Here is a 23,712-nt window from a genome sequence, read left to right on the forward strand (position 1 = left end):
AAGGAAAAATAATCTATAGATTAATCGAAAAAAAAATCTATAGATTAACCGATTAATCGAAAAAAATAATCTATAGATTAATCGATAGAAAAATAATCGTTAGCTGCAGCCTTATAGTGAACAACAGGCTGAATAAGTGAATGAGCTAAATAATATTATTTGATATTTTACGGTAATGTGTTAATAATTTCACACATAAGTCGCTCCTGAGTATAAGTCGCACCCCCCGGCCAAACTATGAAAAAAAACTGCGACTTACAGTCCGAAAAATAGGGTAGTATAATATCGCGGTACTAATGAATCAAAAACAGTACTATAATCTGTTTGAAAAGTACCGGTTTGCCATAAAAAAATGTTTGAGCTTGCATGACGGCGCGTCGTCACATTGCTGGTTTTACGAGCAGAGGAGCATGTTCGGCAGCGCGCACACACAGAGTACTTACAAGCAGACACAGCGTGTAGACAGAAAAGGGAGAATGGACGCGTTTTGGTGTAAAAACTGCCGATAAAGTTGAAGTTATAACACTGAAACACCCTCAGGAAGAAGGTGTTATTTATGGTACATAAAGTCATGCAGGCAGTTGTAAGATTTGAGCGATCCAACCAGCTCCTTTATTTTACGGCACTTATGTTCCAGTTTTGCACACGTTTCCATTCATTTAATAAATGTAATGGGAATTATTTCCACTGTTTGTTACTACAAATGCAGTTTTTAAAAGTTGCAAGTGATAAACGCTTTTTTAGTGAAAGGAAAATCAATGTAAAACTGCATCAATATACATAAATGAAAGATGCATTATTAATCCATTTTTTAACCCGGTTCTACATATGAACCATCTCCAGCTCTGAGAACCTCAGGAAGTGGACTCCTGCTGGTGCCCAGAGTCCGGACCAAACATGGTGAAACTGTGTTTCAGTTTTATGCTAATGATATCTGGAATAGTCTTTTGGAAGATGTGAGACGTTGGCAATGTCCAAATCCAGGCTGAAGCACTTATTAACAACTCAAAGTATTTTATTTACACCAGTGGTTCTTAACCTGGGTTCGGTGTAACCCTAGGGGTTGGGTGAGTCGGCCTCAGGGGTTCGGCAGAGGTCGAGACACACCCGACTCATCGTGTGAATAAAAACTTCTCCCTATGTGCGTATTACGGATACGACAACAGCAGACTGATTAGCAGGTGTGTCATTTGTTGTGAGTTTATGCACTGTGTTGGTTGTGTTGTTTGAACAAGGTGATGTTCATGCACACTTCATCAAGTGCACCAGTAATAAAACATGGTAACACTTTAGTATGGGGAACATATTCACCATTAATTAGTTGCTTATTAACATGCAAATTAGTAACATATTGGCTCTTAACTACCGTAATTTCCGGACTATAAGCCGCTACTTTTTCCCCTCGTTCTGGTCCCTGCGGCTTATACAAGGGTGCGGCTTATTTACGGCCCGTTCTTCTCCGACACCGACGAAGAGGATTTCGGTGGTTTTAGTACGCAGAAGGAAGACGATGACACAATGATTAAAGACTGACTTTTCATATACCGGTAGGCTGGTTATTTTGATAACGTACAGGCGAGCACTTTGTATTACTTTGCACCGTTGTATTATTTGTACTCTGCACGAATGCTGTTCGCCATGTCAAAGATGTGAAAGTTTGATTGAATGATTGAAAGATTTATTGTTAATAAATGGGACGCTTTGCGTTCCCAAACAGTCATCTCTGTCCCGACAATCCCCCTCCGTGGTAGCAGGAACCCCAATATACTACGCTAATTACACATCAAAACCCTGCGGCTTATAGTCAGGTGCGGCTTATATATGGAGCAATCTGTATTTTCCCCTAAATTTAGCTGGTGCGGCTTATAGTCAGGTGCGGCTTATAGTCCGGAAATTACGGTAGTCATTATTAAGTACTAATTAATGCCTTATTCGGCATGGCCTTATTATAACCCTAACCCTCTAACCCTGACCCTCTAACCCAGTGGTTCTCAAATGGGGGTACGCGTACCCATGGGGGTACTTAAAGGTATGCCAAGGGGTACGTGAGATTTTTTTTTAAAATATTCTAAAAATAGCAACAATTCAAAAATCCTTTATAAATATAAATAAAAACCTATCTTTTTTTTCCAAATAGTTCAAGAAAGACCACAACAAATGAGCAATATTTTGCACTGTTATACAATTTAATAAATCATAAACTGATGACATAGTGCTGTATTTTACTTCTTTATCTCTTTTTTTCAAGCAAAAATGCTTTGCTCTGATTAGGGGGTACTTGAATTAAAAAAATGTTCACAGGGGGTACATCACTGAAAAAAGGTTGAGAACCACAGATCTAACCCTAACCCAGGGGTCGGCAACCCGCGGCTCTAGAGCCGCATGCGGCTCTTTAGCGCCGCCCTAGTGGCTCTCTGAAGCTTTTTCAAAAATGTATGAAAAATGGAAAAAGATGAGGGGGAAAAAAATCTATTTTTTGTTTTAATATGGTTTCTGTAGGAGGACAAACATGACACAAACCTCCCTAATTGTTATAAATCACATTGTTTATATTAAACATGCTTCACTGATTCCAGTATTTGGTGAGCGCCGTTTTGTCCTACTAATTTTGGCTGTCCTTGAACTCACCTTAGTTTGTTTACATGTATAACTTTCTCCGACTTCCTAGGACGTGTTTTATGCCACTTCTTTTTCTGTCTCATTTTGTCCACCACACTTTTAACGTTGTACATGAATGCACAAAGGTGAGTTTTGTTGATGTTATTGACTTGTGTGGAGTGCTAATCAGACATATTTGGTCACTGCATGACTGCAAGCTAATCGATGCTAACATGCTATTTAGGCTAGCTATATGTACATATTGCATCATTATGCCTCATTTGTAGCTATATTTGAGCTCATTTAGTTTCCTTTAAGTCCTCTTAATTCAATTTATATCTCATGACACACTATGTGTATGTAATATGGCTTTTAATTTGTTGCGGCTCCAGACAGATTTGTCTTTGTATTTTTGGTCCAATATGGCTCTTTCAACATTTTGGGTTGCAGACCCCTGCCCTAACCCTAACCAAATACTGTAAACTCTAAATTAAGTCTTTGTTACTTAGAATATGTTCCCCATACTAAAGTGTTACCAAAAACATTTAACTTTGTCTTGAATTTGAAAAAAAACAACATTTTATTTTTGACTAAAGAAGGGTTGGGTGAATGCGCATATGAAACTGCTGGGGTTCGGTACCTCCAACAAGGTTTAAGAACCACTGCTCTACACTAATTGATTGATTTTAATCTGAATTCTGACTTGATGAGTTTATTTTCAGAGTCTAATTGGAATTGTGATTCTTTTTCGTTTATTTTAATATTGTTTCCCTCTCGTAATTGTCTGTAAAGTCATTTCAATCACTTTGTGCTCTATAAATAAACTTGCCTTGCCTTCTTCTCCATTGTTGTTGTTGTTAGTGAGTCTTGTCTCTGACTGATGCAATCTACGCAGTGTGGTTTTCACTTTCCGGCACGACTATTTTGAAGTGGAACAGCAACCGCCGCAAACTGCTGCACTTGTAGATCTAATCTACTATTGTGTAGTGGCATTTGTCAAAGATTAGTGTGATGGGGTTTCATTCACAAGATATGGATATGTCATAATCTGTTTATAAAGTCAATATAGCAGCATAAGCTAGTTAGCTCTTTGTGATGACGGCGCCGCTAAAAGTAGTTCCTCTGTGATAGCGCTTATAATAACAACATTGCCAGTCCTTGGTTAATGTTCAGGTGTAAAGGGAGTTCTCTTGGTGGTTTTTGGATTTGTGGACTTTATTAGCTCTCACGATACAAGTGTAACTCTTAAGGCCCAAGCTGTTTGTTTACATGCTTTTTTTTTTATTTCTCTTTGCTATTTGGGCTTATTGGACCCTAATTAGAATAAAAACTAAGAATAATTTTTGGATTTACGGACTTTATTAGCTGCTTAGTTCGCCACCTCTTACTTTCTGTATTTTACTAATTAGAATGCAAAAAAAAGAGAAAGAAAGACATATGTTCTCTAAAGGTGTTGTGAATGATCGTCAAAATTCCCCCCAAAAAGTGCAGTTTAAGCATGTGCAATATTTGACTTGATGGATTATTTTGTCCTTTTCATCATTTCAATCAAAAATGTCCGCTCAACGGTCCTTTCGGAAGCTCTCACGATAAAAGTGTATTTAACCTCTTAAAGCCCCAAGCTGTTTGTTTACATGCTTTTTTTATTTCTCTTTGCTATTTGGGCTTATTGGACCCTAATTAGAATAAAAACTAAGAATCATTTTTGGATTTACGGACTTTATTAGCTGCTTTGTTCGCCACCTTTTACTTTCTGTATTTTACTAATTAGAATGCAAAAAAAAGAAAGACATATGTTCTCTAAAGGGGTTGTGAATGATCGGCAAAATTCCCCCCAAAAAGTGCAGTTTAAGTATGTGCAATATTTGACTTGATGGATTATTTTGTCCTTTTCATCATTTCAATCAAAAATGTCCGGTCAACGTTTTTTTCGGAAGCTCTCCCGATAAAAGTGTATTTAACATCTTGAGGCCCGAGCTGTTTGTTTACATGCTTTTTTAAATTTCTCTTTGCTATTTGGGCTTATTGGACCCTAATTAGAATAAAAACTAAGAACCATTTTTGGATTTACGGACTTTATTAGCTGCTTTGTTCGCCACCTCTTACTTTCTGTATTTTACTAATTAGAATGCAAAAAAAAGAAGAAAGACATATGTTCTCTAAAGGTGTTGTGAATGATCGGCAAAATTCCCCCCAAAAAGTGCAGTTTAAGCATGTGCAATATTTGACTTGATGGATTATTTTGTCCTTTTCATCATTTCAATCAAAAATGTCCGCTCAACGGTCCTTTCGGAAGCTCTCACGATAAAAGTGTATTTAACCTCTTAAAGCCCCAAGCTGTTTGTTTACATGCTTTTTTTATTTCTCTTTGCTATTTGGGCTTATTGGACCCTAATTAGAATAAAAATTAAGAATAATTTTTGGATTTACAGACTTTATTAGCTGCTTTGTTCGCCACCTCTTACTTTTTGTATTTTACTAATTAGAATGCAAAAAAAAGAAAGACATATGTTCTCTAAAGGTGTTGTGAATGATCGGCAAAATTCCCCCCAAAAAGTGCAGTTTAAGTATGTGCAATATTTGACTTGATGGATTATTTTGTCCTTTTCATCATTTCAATCAAAAATGTCCACTCAACGGTCCTTTCGGAAGCTCTCACGATAAAAGTGTATTTAACCTGTTAAGGCCCAAGCTGTTTGTTTACATGCTTTTTTAATTTCTTTTTGCTATTTGGGCTTATTGGACCCTAATTAGAATAAAAACTAAGAATCATTTTTGGATTTACGGACTTTATTAGCTGCTTTGTTCGCCACCTCTTACTTTCCGTATTTTACTAATTAGAATGCAAAAAAAAAAAGAAGAAAGACATATGTTCTCTAAAGGTGTTGTGAATGATCGGCAAAATTCCCCCCAAAAAGTGCAGTTTAAGCATGTGCAATATTTGACTTGATGGATTATTTTGTCCTTTTCATCATTTCAATCAAAAATGTCCGCTCAACGGTCCTTCCGGAAGCTCTCACGGTACAAGTGTATTTAACCTCTTGAGGCCCAAGCTGTTTGTTTACATGCTTTTTTTATTTCTCTTTGCTATTTGGACTTATTGGACCCTAATTAGAATAAAAACTAAGAATCATCTTTTGATATGATGTACTTAGTCCATAAGTACACAAACGTGTACTTCATGTTTAGTGACATGCTAATTCTTATTTTTTACACTTTTTTTTCTCCAAATTCCAGTGTATGTTATACTCTTCTGACACCACCAGATGGCAGTGTAAGTGTCCACATAAGCGGCCATAAGACCCCAATTCAGTAGTGTACACAACTTTGGAAATAAGAGCTAAAAGGTGCTGTCCACGCATGTGGCCACTAAGCCTTTAGAAAAGCTGAACAAAAAGAGTCTAATAATGATGATTAAAAAACAGCCATGTCATTCCTTTAAAGGCCTACTGAAAGCCACTACTAGCGACCACGCAGTCTGATAGTTTATATATCAATGATGACATCTTAACATTGCAACACATGCCAATACGGCCGGGTTAACTTATAAAGTGACTTTTAAAATTTCCCGGGAAATATCCGGCTGAAACATTGCGGTATGATGACGTATGCGCATGACGAAGTCAGTACAACGGAAGTTATGGTACCCCGTAGAATCCTATACAAAAAGCTCTGTTTTCATTTCATAATTCCACAGTATTCTGGACATCTTTTGCAATTTGTGTAATGAACAATGAAGGCTGCAAAGAAGACAGTTGTAGGTGGGATCAGTGTATTAGCAGCGGACTACAGCAACACAACCAGGAGGACTTTGTTGGAGCGCTAGCCGCCGACCTCACCTTGACTTCCTACGTCTCCGGGCCGCCAAACGCATCGGGTGAAGTCCTTCGTCCTTCTGCCGATCGCTGGAACGCAGGTGAGCACGGGTGTTGATGAGCAAATGAGGGCTGGCTGGCGTAGGTGGAGAGCTAATGTTTTTAGCATAGCTCTGTGCAGTCCGGTTGCTAAGTTAGCTTCAATGGCGTCGTTAGCACAGCATTGTTAACCCTCGCCAGCCTGGAAAGCATTAACCGTGTATTTACATGTCCACGGTTTAATAGTATTGTTGATTTTCTATCTATCCTTCCAGTCAGGGGTTTATTTGTTTTTGTTTCTATATGCAGTTAAAGCACGATGCTATCACGTTAGCTCGTAGCTAAAGCATTTCGCCGATGTAAAAGGCACTGAATGTCCATTTCGCGTTCTCGACTCTCATTTTCAAGAGGATATAGTATCCCAGGTGGTTTAAAATACAAATCCGTGATCCACAATAGAAAAAGGAGAGTGTGGAATCCAATGAGCCAGCTTGTACCTAAGTTACGGTCAGAGCGAAAAAAGATACGTCCTGCACTGCCTCTCAAGTCCGTCACTGTAACGTTCCTCATCCACGAATCTTTCATCCTCGCTCAAATTAATGGGGTAATCGTCACTTTCTCGGTCCGAATCTCTCTCGCTCCATTGTAAACAACGGGGAATTGTGAGGAATACTAGCTCCTGTGACGTCACGCTACTTCCGCTACAGGCAAGGCTTTTTTTTATCAGCGAGCAAAAGTTGCGAACTTTATCGTCGATTTTCTCTACTAAATCCTTCCAGCAAAAATATGGCAATATTGCGAAATGATCAAGTATGACACATAGAATGGATCTGCTATTCCCATCCATCCATCCATCCATCCATCTTCTTCCGCTTATCCGAGGTCGGGTCGCGGGGGCAGCAGCCTAAGCAGGGAAGCCCAGACTTCCCTCTCCCCAGCCACTTCGTCTAGCTCTTCCCGGGGGATCCCGAGGCGTTCCCAGGCCAGCCGGGAGACATAGTCTTCCCAACGTGTCCTGGGTCTTCCCCGTGGCCTCCTACCGGTCGGACGTGCCCTAAACACCTCCCTAGGGAGGTGTTCGGGTGGCATCCTGACCAGATGCCCGAACCACCTCATCTGGCTCCTCTCGATGTGGAGGAGCAGTGGCTTTACTTTGAGCTCCTCCCGGATGACAGAGCTTCTCACCCTATCTCTAAGGGAGAGACCCGCCACCCGGCGGAGGAAACTCATTTCGGCCGCTTGTACCCGTGATCTTGTCCTTTCGGTCATAACCCAAAGCTCATGACCATAGGTGAGGATGGGAACGTAGATCGACCGGTAAATTGAGAGCTTTGCCTTGCGGCTCAGCTCCTTCTTCACCACAACGGACCGATACAGCGCCCGCATTACTGAAGACGCCGCACCGATCCGCCTGTCGATCTCACGAACCACTCTTCCCTCACTCGTGAACAAGACTCCGAGGTACTTGAACTCCTCCACTTGGGGCAAGATCTCCTCCCCAACCCGGAGATGGCACTCCACCCTTTTCCGGGCGAGAACCATGGACTCGGACTTGGAGGTGCTGATTCTCATCCCAGTCGCTTCACACTCAGCTGCGAACCGATCCAGTGAGAGCTGAAGATCCTGGCCAGATGAAGCCATCAGGACCACATCATCTGCAAAAAGCAGAGACCTAATCCCGCAGCCACCAAACCGGATCCCCTCAACGCCTTGACTGCGCCTAGAAATTCTGTCCATAAAAGTTATGAACAGAATCGGTGACAAAGGGCAGCCTTGGCGGAGTCCAACCCTCACTGGAAACGTGTCCGACTTACTGCCGGCAATGCGGACCAAGCTCTGGCACTGATCATACAGGGAGCGGACCGCCACAATCAGACAGTCCGATACCCCATACTCTCTGAGCACTCCCCACAGGACTTCCCGAGGGACACGGTCGAATGCCTTTTCCAAGTCCACAAAGCACATGTAGACTGGTTGGGCAAACTCCCATGCACCCTCAAGGACCCTGCCGAGAGTATAGAGCTGGTCCACAGTTCCACGACCAGGACGAAAACCACACTGTTCCTCCTGAATCCGAGGTTCGACTATCCGGCGTAGCCTCCTCTCCAGTACACCTGAATAGACCTTACCGGGAAGGCTGAGGAGTGTGATCCCCCGATAGTTAGAACACACCCTCCGGTTCCCCTTTTTAAAGAGAGGAACCACCACCCCGGTCTGCCAATCCAGAGGTACCGCCCCCGATGTCCACGCGATGCTGCAGAGTCTTGTCAACCAAGACAGCCCCACAGCATCCAGAGCCTTAAGGAACTCCGGGCGGATCTCATCCACCCCCGGGGCCCTGCCACCGAGGAGCTTTTTAACTACCTCAGCAACCTCAGCCCCAGAAATAGGAGAGCCCACCACAGATTCCCCAGGCACTGCTTCCTCATAGGAAGACGTGTTGGTGGGATTGAGGAGGTCTTCGAAGTATTCCCTCCACCGATCCACAACATCCGCAGTCGAGGTCAGCAGAACACCATCCTCACTATACACGGTGTTGATAGTGCACTGCTTCCCCTTCCTGAGGCGGCGGATGGTGGTCCAGAATCGCTTCGAAGCCGTCCGGAAGTCGTTTTCCATGGCTTCCCCGAACTCCTCCCATGTCCGAGTTTTTGCCTCCGCGACCGCTGAAGCCGCACACCGCTTGGCCTGTCGGTACCTGTCCGCTGCCTCAGGAGTCCTATGAGCCAAAAGAACCCGATAGGACTCCTTCTTCAGCTTGACGGCATCCCTCACCGCCGGTGTCCACCAACGGGTTCTAGGATTACCGCCACGACAGGCACCAACTACTTTGCGGCCACAGCTCCAATCAGCCGCCTCGACAATAGAGGTGCGGAACATGGTCCACTCGGACTCAATGTCCAGCACCTCCCTCGCGACATGTTCAAAGTTCTTCCGGAGGTGGGAATTGAAACTCTCTCTGACAGGAGACTCTGCCAGACGTTCCCAGCAAACCCTCACAATGCGTTTGGGCCTGCCAGGTCTGTCCGGCATCCTCCCCCACCATCGCAGCCAACTCACCACCAGGTGGTGATCGGTAGAAAGCTCCGCCCCTCTCTTCACCCGAGTGTCCAAAACATGAGGCCGCAAATCCGGTGACACAACTACAAAGTCGATCATGGAACTGCGGCCCAGGGTGTCCTGGTGCCAAGTGCACATATGGACACCCTTATGCTTGAACATGGTGTTCGTTATGGACAATCCGTGACGGGCACAAAAGTCCAATAACAACACACCACTCGGGTTCAGATCCGGGCGGCCATTCTTACCAATCACGCCTCTCCAGGTTTCACTGTCGTTGCCAATATGAGCGTTGAAGTCCCCCAGTAGAACGAGGGAATCACCCGGGGGAGCACCCTCAAGTACTCCCTCGAGTGAATCCAAAAAGGGTGGGTACTCTGAGCTGCTGCTTGGCGCGTAAGCGCAAACAACAGTCAGGACCCGTCCCCCCACCCGAAGGCGGAGGGAAGCTACCCTCTCGTCCACCGGGTTGAACTCCAACATGCAGGTTCTGAGCCGGGGGGCAACAAGAATTGCCACCCCAGCCCGTCGCCTCTCACTGCCGGCAACGCCAGAGTGGAAGAGAGTCCATCCCCTCTCGAGAGAACTGGTTCCAGAGCCCTTGCTGTGCGTCGAAGTGAGTCCGACTATGTCTAGCCGGAACTTCTCCACCTCGCGCACTAGCTCAGGCTCCTTCCCCCCCAGCGAGGTGACGTTCCACGTCCCAAGAGCTAGCTTCTGTAGCCGAGGATCGGACCGCCAAGTGCCCTGTCTTCGGCTGCCGCCCAGCTCACATTGCACCCGACCTCTATGGCCCCTGCTATGGGTGGTGAGCCCATTGGAGTCTGCTATTCCCGTTTAAATTAAAAAAAATCATTTCAGTAGGCCTTTAAAGATGTAGTGCACGACGCTGACATGGTACAGTAAGTGGGGGTAAAAAACAAAGATTGTTCCCAGAATGGTGCCTGCACGGTCCAGCAGAAGCAAGACACCACATGACGTCACATGGACCACCTCCATCTTATCTTACCAGCCGTCTACTCCTTGTTTCTGCAGCTCCGAGACGCCAAAAGATAGAGCTCCCATGAAGTCATTCCTGCTGGTCAAGTCCCAGTCCCAGATCTCCACGGACAGACGGCGGCCATTGTCGCTTTCTTTCAGGTTGCTGACGGAGGAGAGGACAGGTGAGCCACTCAGAAGTGGGGCCACATGTTTGTGTGTCAGGAAGGAAGCAAATATGGCTCACAAAGTGAAGGTCTCATCCCAGGTGGGGTTGAGGCAGCTTTTAATGGTCTTGGTCTTCTGCTTGCTCTCACTCTTGGGATCGGGGACCAGTTTGAGCTTCACGTAGGGGTCCGACAGGCCGTTGGGGTCCATGGGGACTAAGTTCCTGGCCTCTTTGACTGTGAAGAAGTGCGATGAAAACAATGAAACGTTACTAGCGACTGATACTTTTCCACTGGCAGAACAAGGTACTAATAGCGCCCCCCTGTAACTCCCACTAGGAAGGTCGTAGAGACATGAAACAAAAACCTGTATGTAGGTCTCCTTTAGACCTACAACTCATAATGACACATTCTCGGGCGAAAACCAACAGGAAGTTGGCAATTTCCCATTTTATACAAAAATGTACTAAAAACACTGCTTTTTACGTCTTTGACCTCTAATTTGACCCCCTTAAAATACTTCAAAACTCACCAAACTTCTCACACACATTGGGACTGGTGGAAATTGCGATCTAAAAAAAAACAGAACCCCAAAACTCTAAATTGTGCTCTACATAATTTTTGAAAAAAAAACAGAGAAAAAACTGCTCCTCAGAGGAAAACTCAGACAAAACTGCTTGTAACTTCCGGTAGGAACGTCTTAGAGACATGAAACAAATACCTCTATGTAGGTCTCGCCTAGACCTACATTTCATAGATTGACATTCTTCAGCGAAAATCAACAGGAAGTTTGCTATTCCTCCTTCAAAACAAAATTTTTGTTACAGACGGTCACCAAACATCAAACGTTATCTCCTCTGAGCGCGTTTGTCGTTTCGGCTTCAAACTGCTAGAGGAGAGAGATTGAACCCTTCTGATTAAAATTTGACGAAAGAATTGTGATACGTGCTACCGTTTTGATTTTACGTGCCAAAAATGACAACGAAAATGCAATTACTCCTTTGTCCTCAAAATTCTACACACAATACCCTATAATGACAATGTGAACTCAGACACAACTTCCTCTAACTCCCAGTACGAATATCGTAGAGACACGAAACAAAAACCTCTATGTAGGTCTCACTCAGGACTACCACTGGACAAAAGTATTGGGACACCTAAGACTAGCACCTGCCAAAAAGCGGACCCGTCCAACGCTGCTTGCAGCTTTAATTTGACTTGTTTTGGAAAGTCTTGACAAGCCACATTTTCTTGTTTTATTGGCAGATCATTTTGCTTAGTTCAAGTAAAATACCCCGTTTTTTTCCCCTTGTTTCTGAACACTGACTTTTTGCAGTGTAGGAAGAGTTCGTGGTTCGCTAGGGTTCCAATGTGCTGATACGTCTAATCCGCTGCTAAGCAATCGTAAAGTAGGGAAGGGATTCATAAGACCACATTCCTGCAATGCAGTCTGCTGATCAAATCAGAGCTGCAGATTCCATTAGATCTGGGAAATGCACGGTGACCTTTCCAGGTCCCAGGTGGGACGTGAGTCTGCAATACTCTCTGGTCTTTGTCCCCGGCCCTAAATAGATCCGACACTTAACAACAGTTTAGTTTCTGCGCCGCCATCGACCCACAGCGGTCTGCTCCAGACAAAGCTGGCACACCATGTGGGCCAATCGTTGCACCATTGATCAGCTTAATGGGCTCTCTGGTTTTGGTCTCAGGTGCATAAAGAGTTGGAGCCTCTCTCTCTCTCTAGCTAAGTGGAGGAAAGTCTATTTGCGTGCTCCATGTTTGTGTCCAGCAGAGGGAGTACTTACTGGTGACGGTGAGCCTGTCCTCGTTGATCCCAGCCGAAATTTGGATGCGCCCTCTCCTCTCCGTGTGATCCGTCCCACACAGGCTGGGCACGTTAGCCACGCAGCGCTTGTGGATGTTCATCATGCAGTCTGAGACGACACATGAAGTCTTCTCATTATCACCGTTAGAGACAATTAGTACACACTCACAAATCTGCACAAAGGCTTCAATAAAAGAGAAGTAAAAGGACACCACACATACAGTGGTGGTCATAAGTGTACGTACACGTGTAAAGAACATCACGTCATGGCTGTCTGGGGTTTGCAATCATTCTTATTTTGTTGTGATGTAGTGATTGGAGCACATACTTGTTGTTGTTGTGATGTAGTGATTGGAGCACATACTTGTTGTTGTTGTGATGTAGTGATTGGAGCACATACTTGTTGTTGTTGTGATGTAGTGATTGGAGCACATACTTGTTGTTGTTGTGATGTAGTGATTGGAGCACATACTTGTTGCTCACAAGAAAACATTCATGAAGTTTGCTTCTTTTATGAATTTATTATGGCTCTACTGGAAATGTGAGGGTCAAAAGTATACATACAGCAATGTTAATTAGAGATGTCCGATAATATCGGTCTGCCGCGTTAAAATGTAATATCGGAAATTATCGGTATCGGTTTTTTTATTATCAGTATCTGTTTTGTTTTGTTTTTTTTAATTAAATCCACATAAAAAACACAAGATACACTTACAATTAGTGCACCAAGCCAAAAAACCTCCCTCCCCCATTTACACTCATTCACACAAAAGGGTTGTTTCTTTCTGTTATTAATATTCTGCTTCCATATCAATATATATCAATATATATCAATACAGTCTGCAAGGGATACAGTTATTAATATTAACAATATATCAATATATATCAATACAGTCTGCAAGGGATACAGTTATTAATATTAACAATATATCAATATATATCAATACAGTCTGCAAGGGATACAGTTATTAATATTAACAATATATCAATATATATCAATACAGTCTGCAAGGGATACAGTTATTAATATTAACAATATATCAATATATATCAATACAGTCTGCAAGGGATACAGTTATTAATATTAACAATATATCAATATAGTCTGCAAGGGATACAGTTATTAATATTAACAATATATCAATATATATCAATACAGTCTGCAAGGGATACAGTTATTAATATTAACAATATATCAATATATATCAATACAGTCTGCAAGGGATACAGTCCGTAAGCACACGATTGTGCGTGCTGCTGCTCCACTAATAGTACTAACCTTTAACACTTCATTTTTACAAATTTTCATTAATTACTAGTTTCTATGTAACTGTTTTTATATTGTTTTACTTTCTTTTTTATTCAAGAAAATGTTTTTAATTTATTTACCTTATTTTATTTGATTCATTTTTTAAAAAAGTACCTTATCTTCACCATACCTGGTTGTCCAAATTAGGCATAATAATGTGTTAATTCCACGACTGCATATATCGGTTGATATCGGTATCGGTCATTAAAGAGTTGGACAATATCGGCATATCGGATATCGGCAAAAAGCCATTATCGGACATCCCTAATGTTAATATTTGCTTCCTTGGCAAGTTGACCTGCAATAAGGCGCTTTTGGTAGCCATCCACAAGCTTCTGCTTGACCACTAAATTGCTGCAGTTCAGCTAAATGTGACATGGACTTGTTTCTTCAGCATTGTCCACACCTTTAAGTCAGGACTTTGGGAAGGCCATTCTAAAACCTTCATTCTAGCCTGATTTAGCCATTCCTTTACCACTTTTGAGGTGTGTTTGGGGTCATTGTCCTGTAGGAACACCCAACTGTGCCCAACCTCCGGGCTGATGATTTTAGCTTGTCCTGAACAATTTGGAGCTAATCCTCCTTTTTCATTGTCCCATTTAAAGCAGCAGTTCCATTGGCAGCAAAACAGGCCCAGAGCATAATACTACCACCACCATGCTTGACGGTAGGCATGGTGTTCCTGGGATTAAAGGCCTCACCTTCTCTCCTCCAAACATATTAATGGGTATTGTGGCCAAACAGCTCCACTTTTGTTTCATCTGACATCACATGGACAAAGATAAGACCTTCTGGAGGAAAGTTCTGTGGTCAGATGAGACAAAAATGGAGCTGTTTGGCCACAACACCCAGCAATATGTTTGGAGGAGAAAAGGTGAGGCCTTTAATCCCGTCAAGCATGGTGGTGGTAGTATTCTGCTCTGGGCTTGATTCGCTGCCAATGGAACTGCTGCTTTAAACGGGACAATAAAAAAGAAGGGTTTCCTCCAAGTCCGAGTCCATGGTTCTCGCCCGGGAAAGGGTGGAGTGCCGTCTCCGGGTTGGGGAGGAGATCTTGCCCCAAGTGGAGGAGTTCAAGTACCTCGGAGTCTTGTTCACGAGTGAGGGAGGAGTGGATGGTGAGATCGACAGGCGGATCGGTGCGCCGTCTTCAGTGATGCGGACGCTGTATCGATCCATTGTGGTGAAGAAGGAGCTGAGCCGGAAGGCAAAGCTCTCAATTTACCGCTCGATCTACGTTCCCATCCTCACCTATGGTCATGAGCTTTGGGTTATGAGTGAAAGGACAAGATCACGGGTACAAGCGGTTAAAATGAGTTTCCTCCGCCGGGTGGCGGGTCTCTCCCTTAGAGATAGGGTGAGAAGCTCTGTCATCCGGGAGGAGCTCAAAGTAAAGCCACTGCTCCTCCACATGGAGGAGCCAGATGAGGTGGTTCGGGCATCTGGTCAGGATGCCACCCCAACGCCTCCCTAGGGAGGTGTTTAGGGCACGTCCTAACCGGTAGGAGGCCACGGGGAAGACCCAGGACACGTTGGGTAGACTATGTGTCAGGTTCAAACCCTGATGACATCTATTAAACAAGATAAAAGGCAAGGAATCAAACAGAGACAGAATTAAATTTGGACTCAATGTTGAGGAGAGACATGGCCACTGTACTTTCTGCACAGTCCTGCACCACGCTCTGACCAAGAAGCTTTTCGTCCTCTCTTTTATCCTTGTTTTCGGTCACATGAGAAGACAAAAGAAGAAGATCCCTCGGGCCTGGGGTTGTCGTAGATTCAGCTTTGGGCAGGTTTTTGAGGACAATGGATGACCCCTCCCGTCTGTTTCTAGCGGAATCTTCCGAGCGTTTGGCTTGTTGCACCAGAGTCAGCTTCTTGCCTGTCCATTGGGAACTCAGAATGGAAAGTTTTTTTGATCATTTAAATACAATTTTTCTGACACTATGTCTCCCGGCCGGCCTGGGAACGCCTCGGGATCCCCCGGGAGGAGCTGGACCAAGTGGCTGGGGAGAGGGAAGTCTGGGTTTCCCTGCTTAGGCTGCTGCCCCCGCGACCAGACCTCTGATAAGCGGAAGAAGATGGATGGATGGATGGAATAAAAAAGGAGGATTAGCTCCAAATTTAAATCATCAGCCCGGAGGTTGGGGCGCAGTTGGGTGTTCCAACAGGACAATGACCCCAAACACACCTCAAAAGTGGTCAAGGAATGGCTAAATCAGGCTAGAATGAAGGTTTTCCCAAAGTCCTGACTTAAAGGTGTGGACAATGCTGAAGAAACAAGTCCATGTCAGAAAAGCAACACATTTAGCTGTATGTATACTTTTGACCCTCACATTTCCAGTAGACGCATAATAAACTCATAAAAGAAGCAAACTTCATGAATGTTTTTAGTGAGCAACAAGTATGTGCTCCAATCACTACATCACAACAAAATAAGAATGATTGCAAACCCCAGACAGCCATGACATGATGTTCTTTACACGTGTACGTACACTTTTGACCACGCTATGAAAACAATAATAAAGTCCCTCTCACTTGTAATGTCTCAGCCGGTCCACTAGATGGCAGACATGTGTCCCTCAAAGTACATGACATGACATTACTGCTCATTAATAACATGACTTCCTTTCTAACATTGTTAAGAATGAAAAAGGTAGTTTAAAAAACTAAAAATCTACCACAACAGGGACACTATGTCCATACAAGTTGAACAATCTACATACATACATACACTAGTTCAGGATGAAGCTAAAATGTTCAACTTTGAAATAGGGCTGTCAAATTATGTCTGTTTTTACTCGTTTTTGAATTTGGACTAATCGTGATTAATCACAGTTGATTACTCGCTTGCATAATTCAAATTTGCTGTAGACAATAATCCTGTTATTTGTACACAAACGTCATTTCCTTGTCAGAATGTCATGCAGGAAGGTTTTGAAACGCACGTCCTTTATTTGCACACTTTCAGCTCAACTTCTTCCAGCTTTTTAAAAAAGTACATGTCCTAAATGCCATTGCATATACGTGTATTTAATATTATCTAATAATGTAACAAATATAATATTATACCTTATATATATTTTTTAATAAAATAAATACAAAGATCTACATGACTTATGCATTAATCTGTAACAATAATGTTGTTAATATTAATGTAATGTTGGTTACATTTGTATGAATGTAGGTTGTAAAGTAGTTATAATGTGTAATAATGAACTATCAGTTTCTGGTTTTCTAATAAGTAACAAATATTATATCATACATTGCAAAATGTTTTTCTTTAAAATAACATACTCAAATATCTGTTTGACTTATGTATGAATCTGTAATAATAATGTTTATATTAATGTAATGTAATGAATTTAGGTTGTAAAGTAGTTATAATCTGTAATAATAAGGAACTATTAGTTTCTGGTTCCTTAATAATGTAACAAATATTATATTATCATACATTACAAACATTGTTTTCTTAAAACAACTCAAATATTTGTTTGACTTATGTATGAATCTGTAATAATAATGTTTATATTAATGTTTTGTAATGAATTTAGGTTGTAAAGTAGTTATAATCTGTAATAATAATGAACTATTAGTTTCTGGTTCCTTAATAATGTAACAAATATTATATTATCATACATTACAAACATTGTTTACCTTAAAACAACTCAAATATGTCTTTGATTTATACATGAATGTTATAATGTTTAAAATAATAATATAATGTTAGTTACATTTGTATGAATTTAGGTTGTAAAGTAGTTATAACCTGTAATAATAATAATGAACTATTAGTTTTTGGTTCCCTAATAATATAACAAATATATTGTTATACAATAAAGATGTTTGTCTTAAAATAAAATACTCACACATCTGTTTGACTTATGTATAAATCTGTTACAATAATGTTGATTATGTTAATGTCATTAATGAATTTAGGTTGTAAAGTAGTTATAATCTGTAATAATAATAGATTATTAGTTTTGTGTTTCCTAATGTAACAAATATTATATTATCATACATTACAAACACCTTTTTCTTAAAATAGAATACTCTAAAATATATATGACTTATGTATGAAACTGTAATAATGTTGTTAATATTAATGTAATGAATTTAGGTTGTAAAGTAGTTATAATCTGTAATGATAATAAAATAGTTGTGAGTTTCTTAATGATGTAACAAATGTTATTATCATACAATAAAAAATGTTTTCTTAAAATAAAATACTCTAATAGCTATTTGACTAAATGTATGAACAAATATATTATCTTACATTACAAACACTTTTTTCTTAAAATAGAATACTAAAATATATATGACTTATGTATGGATCTGTAATAATATTGTTAATGGAATGTGATGAATTTAGGTTGTAAAGTAGTTATAATCTGTAATAATAATGAACTATTAGTTTTGTGTTTCCTAATAATGTAACAAATATATTATCATACATTACAAACGTTTAAAAAAAAAAAAAACTGATTGACTAATGACTTTAAAGCAAGTTATCTTTTGAACTTAACATTGCAGAAAATGACAATAGATTTTACGGTAAAAATAAACTGGCCACTGTAAAAAAAACAAACATGGGTAGTGTTTTTCTATTTACAGTAATACACCTAAAACGGCAACAACACATTTTTGGAGTAAGAAAAATAGCCACTACAGATTTTATGATTAAAACCTTGCAAAATTGACAATAGATTTTACGGTAAAAAAACTAAATGCCAGACTTTCACCATTAAAAAAACCGAAGTACTGTTTTTCTATTTCCAGTGACACAGTGAAAACAACAAGTATAGATTAGTTATCAAGCGTCTGTCGCCAGAATATTTCCCTAAAAAACCAGTGGTACGTGATTACTTCTTGGCGTACACATTGACATGTGTGCAATTGTATTTATGTACAAGTAAAAAAAAAAACACTTCTTTTTTTTCTATTTACAGTAATATATTGTAAAAAAAAAACAATCAATTCTAGGATATAATTATGGCTACTGAGCTGCTTGTCTTCAGAGTAAGTAAAACAAGATCTAATAATCAAATGCAACGGTATAACAATATCATACATATTTATATTTATTAAACCACTTTGACATGATTCATGCCATCTTTTCTTGTGATTAAACATGTTGATTTTGACAGCCCTACTTTTGAATGAACTTATTCAAAACACACACACACACACACACACACACACACACACACACACACACACACACACACACACACACACACACACACACACACACACACACACACACACACACACACACACACACACACACACACACACACACACACACACACACACACACACACACACACACACACACGTGTACGTACGGTCACATTTCATGCCCTGGTGTATCAGCCCGTAGAGGAGTGAACCGCAGTGGTCACAAAAGGTCGGGCTGGAGTACGTGTGCACCTTAAATTTGTGTTTACTACGAGGATCCTGCTGAGACACAACACAAGCAGTTTAGCATTCAATGGCAGGACTGGATGAGGCTAACAAGGTACGTGCGTGTGTGTGTGTGTGTGTGTGTGTGTGTGTGTGTGTGTGTGTGTGTGTGTGTGTGTGTGTGTGTGTGTGTGTGTGTGTGCGCGCTTGTATTTCTAGCCTTCTTGAGACATGAAGAAGGAAAAGTATCTTCCATATGAGGAGGTGATGACATAACATTGCATCTAATAGACAATGTCTCATTAGCACCCCTGCTGGTCAAAATGAGGGTGGTCCCAAAAAGGAGGGATTTTTCACATTGACTGTGTGTCGCTTTTAAAAGTGCTCCCCCTCTGGCCGACATATGAAATAACAAGTGTGTGTAAGAAATTTGGCAAAAATTAATAAAACAAATAAAATAAATATGTCTTTCTTGTAAAATTGGGAACAATTTCTCATATTCTTTCTGTTTCTGTAATATTGCAATATTTTCTCGTAAAATTATTACTTTTTTTTTTAATGTAAAATAATTACATTTGAATGCAAAATGGTGACATTTGTCTTTTAAAATTCTGACTTTTATCAGAATATTGCCAATGTTTTTGTTGTCCTTGTAAAATAGGGACATTTTTTGAGCAAAATGATGACTTTTGTCATCATTTTGCCAAGTGAAATATTATTATAAAATTGCCAACATCTGAAAGTTTTCTTATACGACAATTGTGACTTTTGTCGAGTAAAATGACGACTCTTTTCATAAAATTGCCAACATTTTAAGCTTTTCTTGTGAAATTGTGACTGTTATTGAGTAAAATTCTAACTTTTATCATAACATTGCACAAATGTTCAGTTTTTCTTGTCAAATTTTGACTTGCGTTGAGAAAAATGACGACTTTCATTAGAATACTGCCAAAAAGTTTTTCTTGTGAAATTCCAACTCATTTTTCGCAACAAGCTTTTTTATATTTGCATAGTATGTATATATTATTAATGTTGTAAATACACTTCTTTATATATCTAGAAAGGCTGGTCCTAAAGAGGGAGGCATTTTTCTCAGGTCTCAAGAAGGTAAGAAGTACAAGAATGTTTGTGTGCGTGTGCGTGTGTGTGTTGTATTTCTAGCCTTCTTGAGACACGAAGAAGGAAAAGTATCTTCCATATGAGGAGGTGTGAACAAGTGATGACATAAATCAATAACATTGCATCTAATAGACAATGTCTCATTTGCACCCCTGCTGGTCAAAATGAGGGTGGTCCCAAAAAGGAGGGATTTTTCACATTGACTGTGTGTCGCTTTTAAAAGTGCTCCCCCTCTGGTCAACATATGAAATAACAAGTTTGTGTAAGAAATTGAAATGCGCCCCCTTTGGCCAAAATTAATAAAACAAATAAAATAAATATGTCTTTCTTGTAAAATTGGGAACAATTTCTCATATTCTTTCTGTTTCTGTAATATTGCAATATTTTCTCGTAAAATTATTACTTTTTTTTAATGTAAAATAATTACTTTTAAATGCAAAATGGTGACATTTGTCTTTTAAAATTCTGACTTTTATCACAATATTCCAATGTTTTTGTTGTCCTTGTAAAATAGGGACATTTTTTGAGCAAAATGATGACGATTTTATTATTATAAAATTGCCAACATCTGAAAGTTTTCTTATACAACAATAGTGACTTTTGTCGACTCTTTTCATAAAATTGCCAACATTTTAAGCTTTTCTTGTAAAATTGTGACTGTTATTGAGTAAAATTCTAACTTTTATCATAACATTGCCCAAATGTTCAGTTTTTCTTGTCACATTTTGACTTGCGTTGAGTAAAATGACGACTTTCATTAAAATACTGCCAAAAAGTTTTTCTTGTGAAATTCCAACTCATTTTTCACAACAAGCTTTTTTATATTTGCATAGTATGTATATATTATTAATGTTGTAAATACGCTTCTTTATATATCTACAAAGGCTGGTCCTAAAGAGGGAGGCATTTTTCTCGGGACTCAAGAAGGTAAGAAGTACAAGAATGTTTGTGTGTGTGTGTGTGTGTGTGTGTGTGTGTGTGTGTGTGTGTGTGTGTGTGTGTGTGTGTGTGTGTGTGTGTGTGTGTGTGTTGTATTTCTAGCCTTCTTGAGACATGAAGAAGGAAAAGTATCTTCCATATGAGGAGGTGATGACATAAATCATGGTCCCAATAACATTGCATCTAATAGACAATGTCTCATTTGCACCCCTGCTGGTCAAAATGAGGGTGGTCCCAAAAAGGAGGGATTTTTCACATTGACTGTGTGTCGCTTTTAAAAGTGCTCCCCCTCTGGTCAACATATAAAATAACAAGTGTATGTAAGAAATTTGGCAAAAATTAATAAAACAAAATAAATATGTCTTTCTTGTAAAATTGGGAACAATTTCTCATATTCTTTCTGTTTCTGTAATATTGCAACATTTTCTCGTAAAATTCTTACTTTTTTTTTAATGTAAAATAATTACTTTTCAATGCAAAATGGTGACATTTGTCTTTTAAAATTATGACTTTTATCAGAATATTGCCCATTTTTTTGTTGTCCTTGTAAAATAGGGAAATCCTTTTGAGCAAAATTATGACTTTTGTCATCATTTTGCCAAGTGAAATATTATTATAAAATTGCCAACATCTGAAAGTTTTCTTATACAACAATTGTGACTTTTCTCGAGTAAAATGACGACTCTTTTCATAAAATTGCCAACATTTTAAGCTTTTCTTGTGAAATTGTGACTTATTGAGTAAAATTCCAGTTTTTATCATAACATTGCACAAATGTTCAGTTTTTCTTGTCAAATTTTGACTTGCGTTGAGTAAAATGACGACTTTCATTAAAATACTGCCAAAAAGTTTTTCTTGTGAAATTCCAACTCATTTTTCCCAACAAGCTTTTTTATATTTGCATAGTATGTATATATTATTAATGTTGTAAATACACTTCTTTATATATCTACAAAGGCTGGTCCTAAAGAGGGAGGCATTTTTCTCAGGTCTCAAGAAGGTAAGAAGTACAAGAATGTTTGTGTGTGTGTGTGTGTGTGTGTGTGTGTGTGTGTGTGTGTGTGTGTGTGTGTGTGTGTGTGTGTGTGTGTGTGTGCTTGTATTTCTAGCCTTCTTGAGACATAAAGAAGGAAAAGTATCTTCCATATGAGGAGGTGTGAACAAGTGATGACATAAATCAATAACATTGCATCTAATAGACAATGTCTCATTTGCACCCCTGCTGGTCAAAATGAGGGTGGTCCCAAAAAGGAGGGATTTTTCACATTGACTGTGTGTTGCTTTTAAAAGTGCTCCCCCTCTGGTCAACATATGAAATAACAAGTGTGTGTAAGAAATTGAAATGCGCCCCCTTTGGCCAAAATTAATAAAACAAATAAAATAAATATGTCTTTCTTGTAAAATTGGGAACAATTTCTCATATTTTTTCTGTTTCTGTAATATTGCAATATTTTCTCGTAAAATTATTACTTTTTTTTTAAAATGTAAAATAATTACTTTTAAATGCAAAATGGTGACATTTGTCTTTTAAAATTCTGACTTTTATCACAATATTGCCAATGTTTTTGTTGTCCTTGTAAAATAGGGAAATCCTTTTGAGTAAAATTATGATTTTTGTCATCATTTTGCCAAGTAAAATATTATTATAAATTTGCCAACATCTGAAAGTTTTCTTATACAACAATAGTGACTTTTGTCGAGTAAAATGACGACTCTTTTCATAAAATTGCCAACATTTTAAGCTTTTCTTGTGAAATGGTGACTGTTATTGAGTAAAATTCTAACTTTTATCATAACATTGCACAAATGTTCAGTTTTTCTTGTCAAATTTGGACTTGCGTTGAGTAAAATGACGACTTTCATTAAAATACTGCCAAAAAGTTTTTCTTGTGAAATTCCAACTCATTTTTCACAACAAGCTTTTTTATATTTGCATAGTATGTATATATTATTAATGTTGTAAATACACTTCTTTATATATCTAGAAAGGCTGGTCCTAAAGAGGGAGGCATTTTTCTCAGGTCTCAAGGTAAGAAGTACAAGAATGTTTGTGTGTGTGCGTGTGTGTGTGTGTGTGTGTGTGTGTTATTGGCCCATTAACCGCAGGCAGCCAGGCGGCACATTTTCCTTTTACCAACATGTCTAAATGTGATTTGGAGTCAACCAGTTGACAGGAAATTGGCAGTTTGTGTGTGTGTGTGTGTGTGTGTGTGTGTGTGTGTGTGTGTGTGTGTGTGTGTGTGTGTGTGTGTGTGTGTGTGTGTGTGTGTGTGTGTGTGTGTGTGTGTGTGTGTGTGTGTGTGTGTGTGTGTGTGCAAAGGGACAGTGCTGACACAGCTAATTGCATCAGTAATATTTAACTGAATTATTTACTCTGGAGCAGTGATTGTCACTTGGTGTGTTCAGGGGGACGTAGGTCCATTGGTAAGGGGAAATTAAAAAAAAAAAAAAGTACAA

General features: G+C 39.7%; 1 protein-coding gene across 10 annotated transcripts in view; it reads right to left on the reverse strand.

The window, feature by feature from the left end:
- Positions 1–23,712, reverse strand: part of LOC133639703 (protein kinase C beta type) — a 96,114-nt gene that overhangs the window by 23,034 nt on the left and 49,368 nt on the right. For 5 of the 10 annotated variants that reach the window (XM_062033245.1, XM_062033248.1, XM_062033244.1 and 2 more), the window contains 4 exons: positions 19,140–19,254; positions 12,463–12,591; positions 10,738–10,894; positions 10,522–10,656 (listed from right to left, as the gene is read on the reverse strand). In XM_062033245.1, coding sequence (XP_061889229.1) covers positions 10,522–10,656; positions 10,738–10,894; positions 12,463–12,591; positions 19,140–19,254 — 536 coding nt within the window. The remainder of the gene's footprint in view (positions 1–10,521; positions 10,657–10,737; positions 10,895–12,462; positions 12,592–19,139; positions 19,255–23,712) is intronic. The other 5 variants (XM_062033250.1, XM_062033246.1, XM_062033249.1 and 2 more) reach the window with 2 other exon arrangements.

This window comes from Entelurus aequoreus, linkage group LG22, assembly GCF_033978785.1.
Source record: "Entelurus aequoreus isolate RoL-2023_Sb linkage group LG22, RoL_Eaeq_v1.1, whole genome shotgun sequence".
Taxonomy (NCBI): domain Eukaryota; kingdom Metazoa; phylum Chordata; class Actinopteri; order Syngnathiformes; family Syngnathidae; genus Entelurus; species Entelurus aequoreus.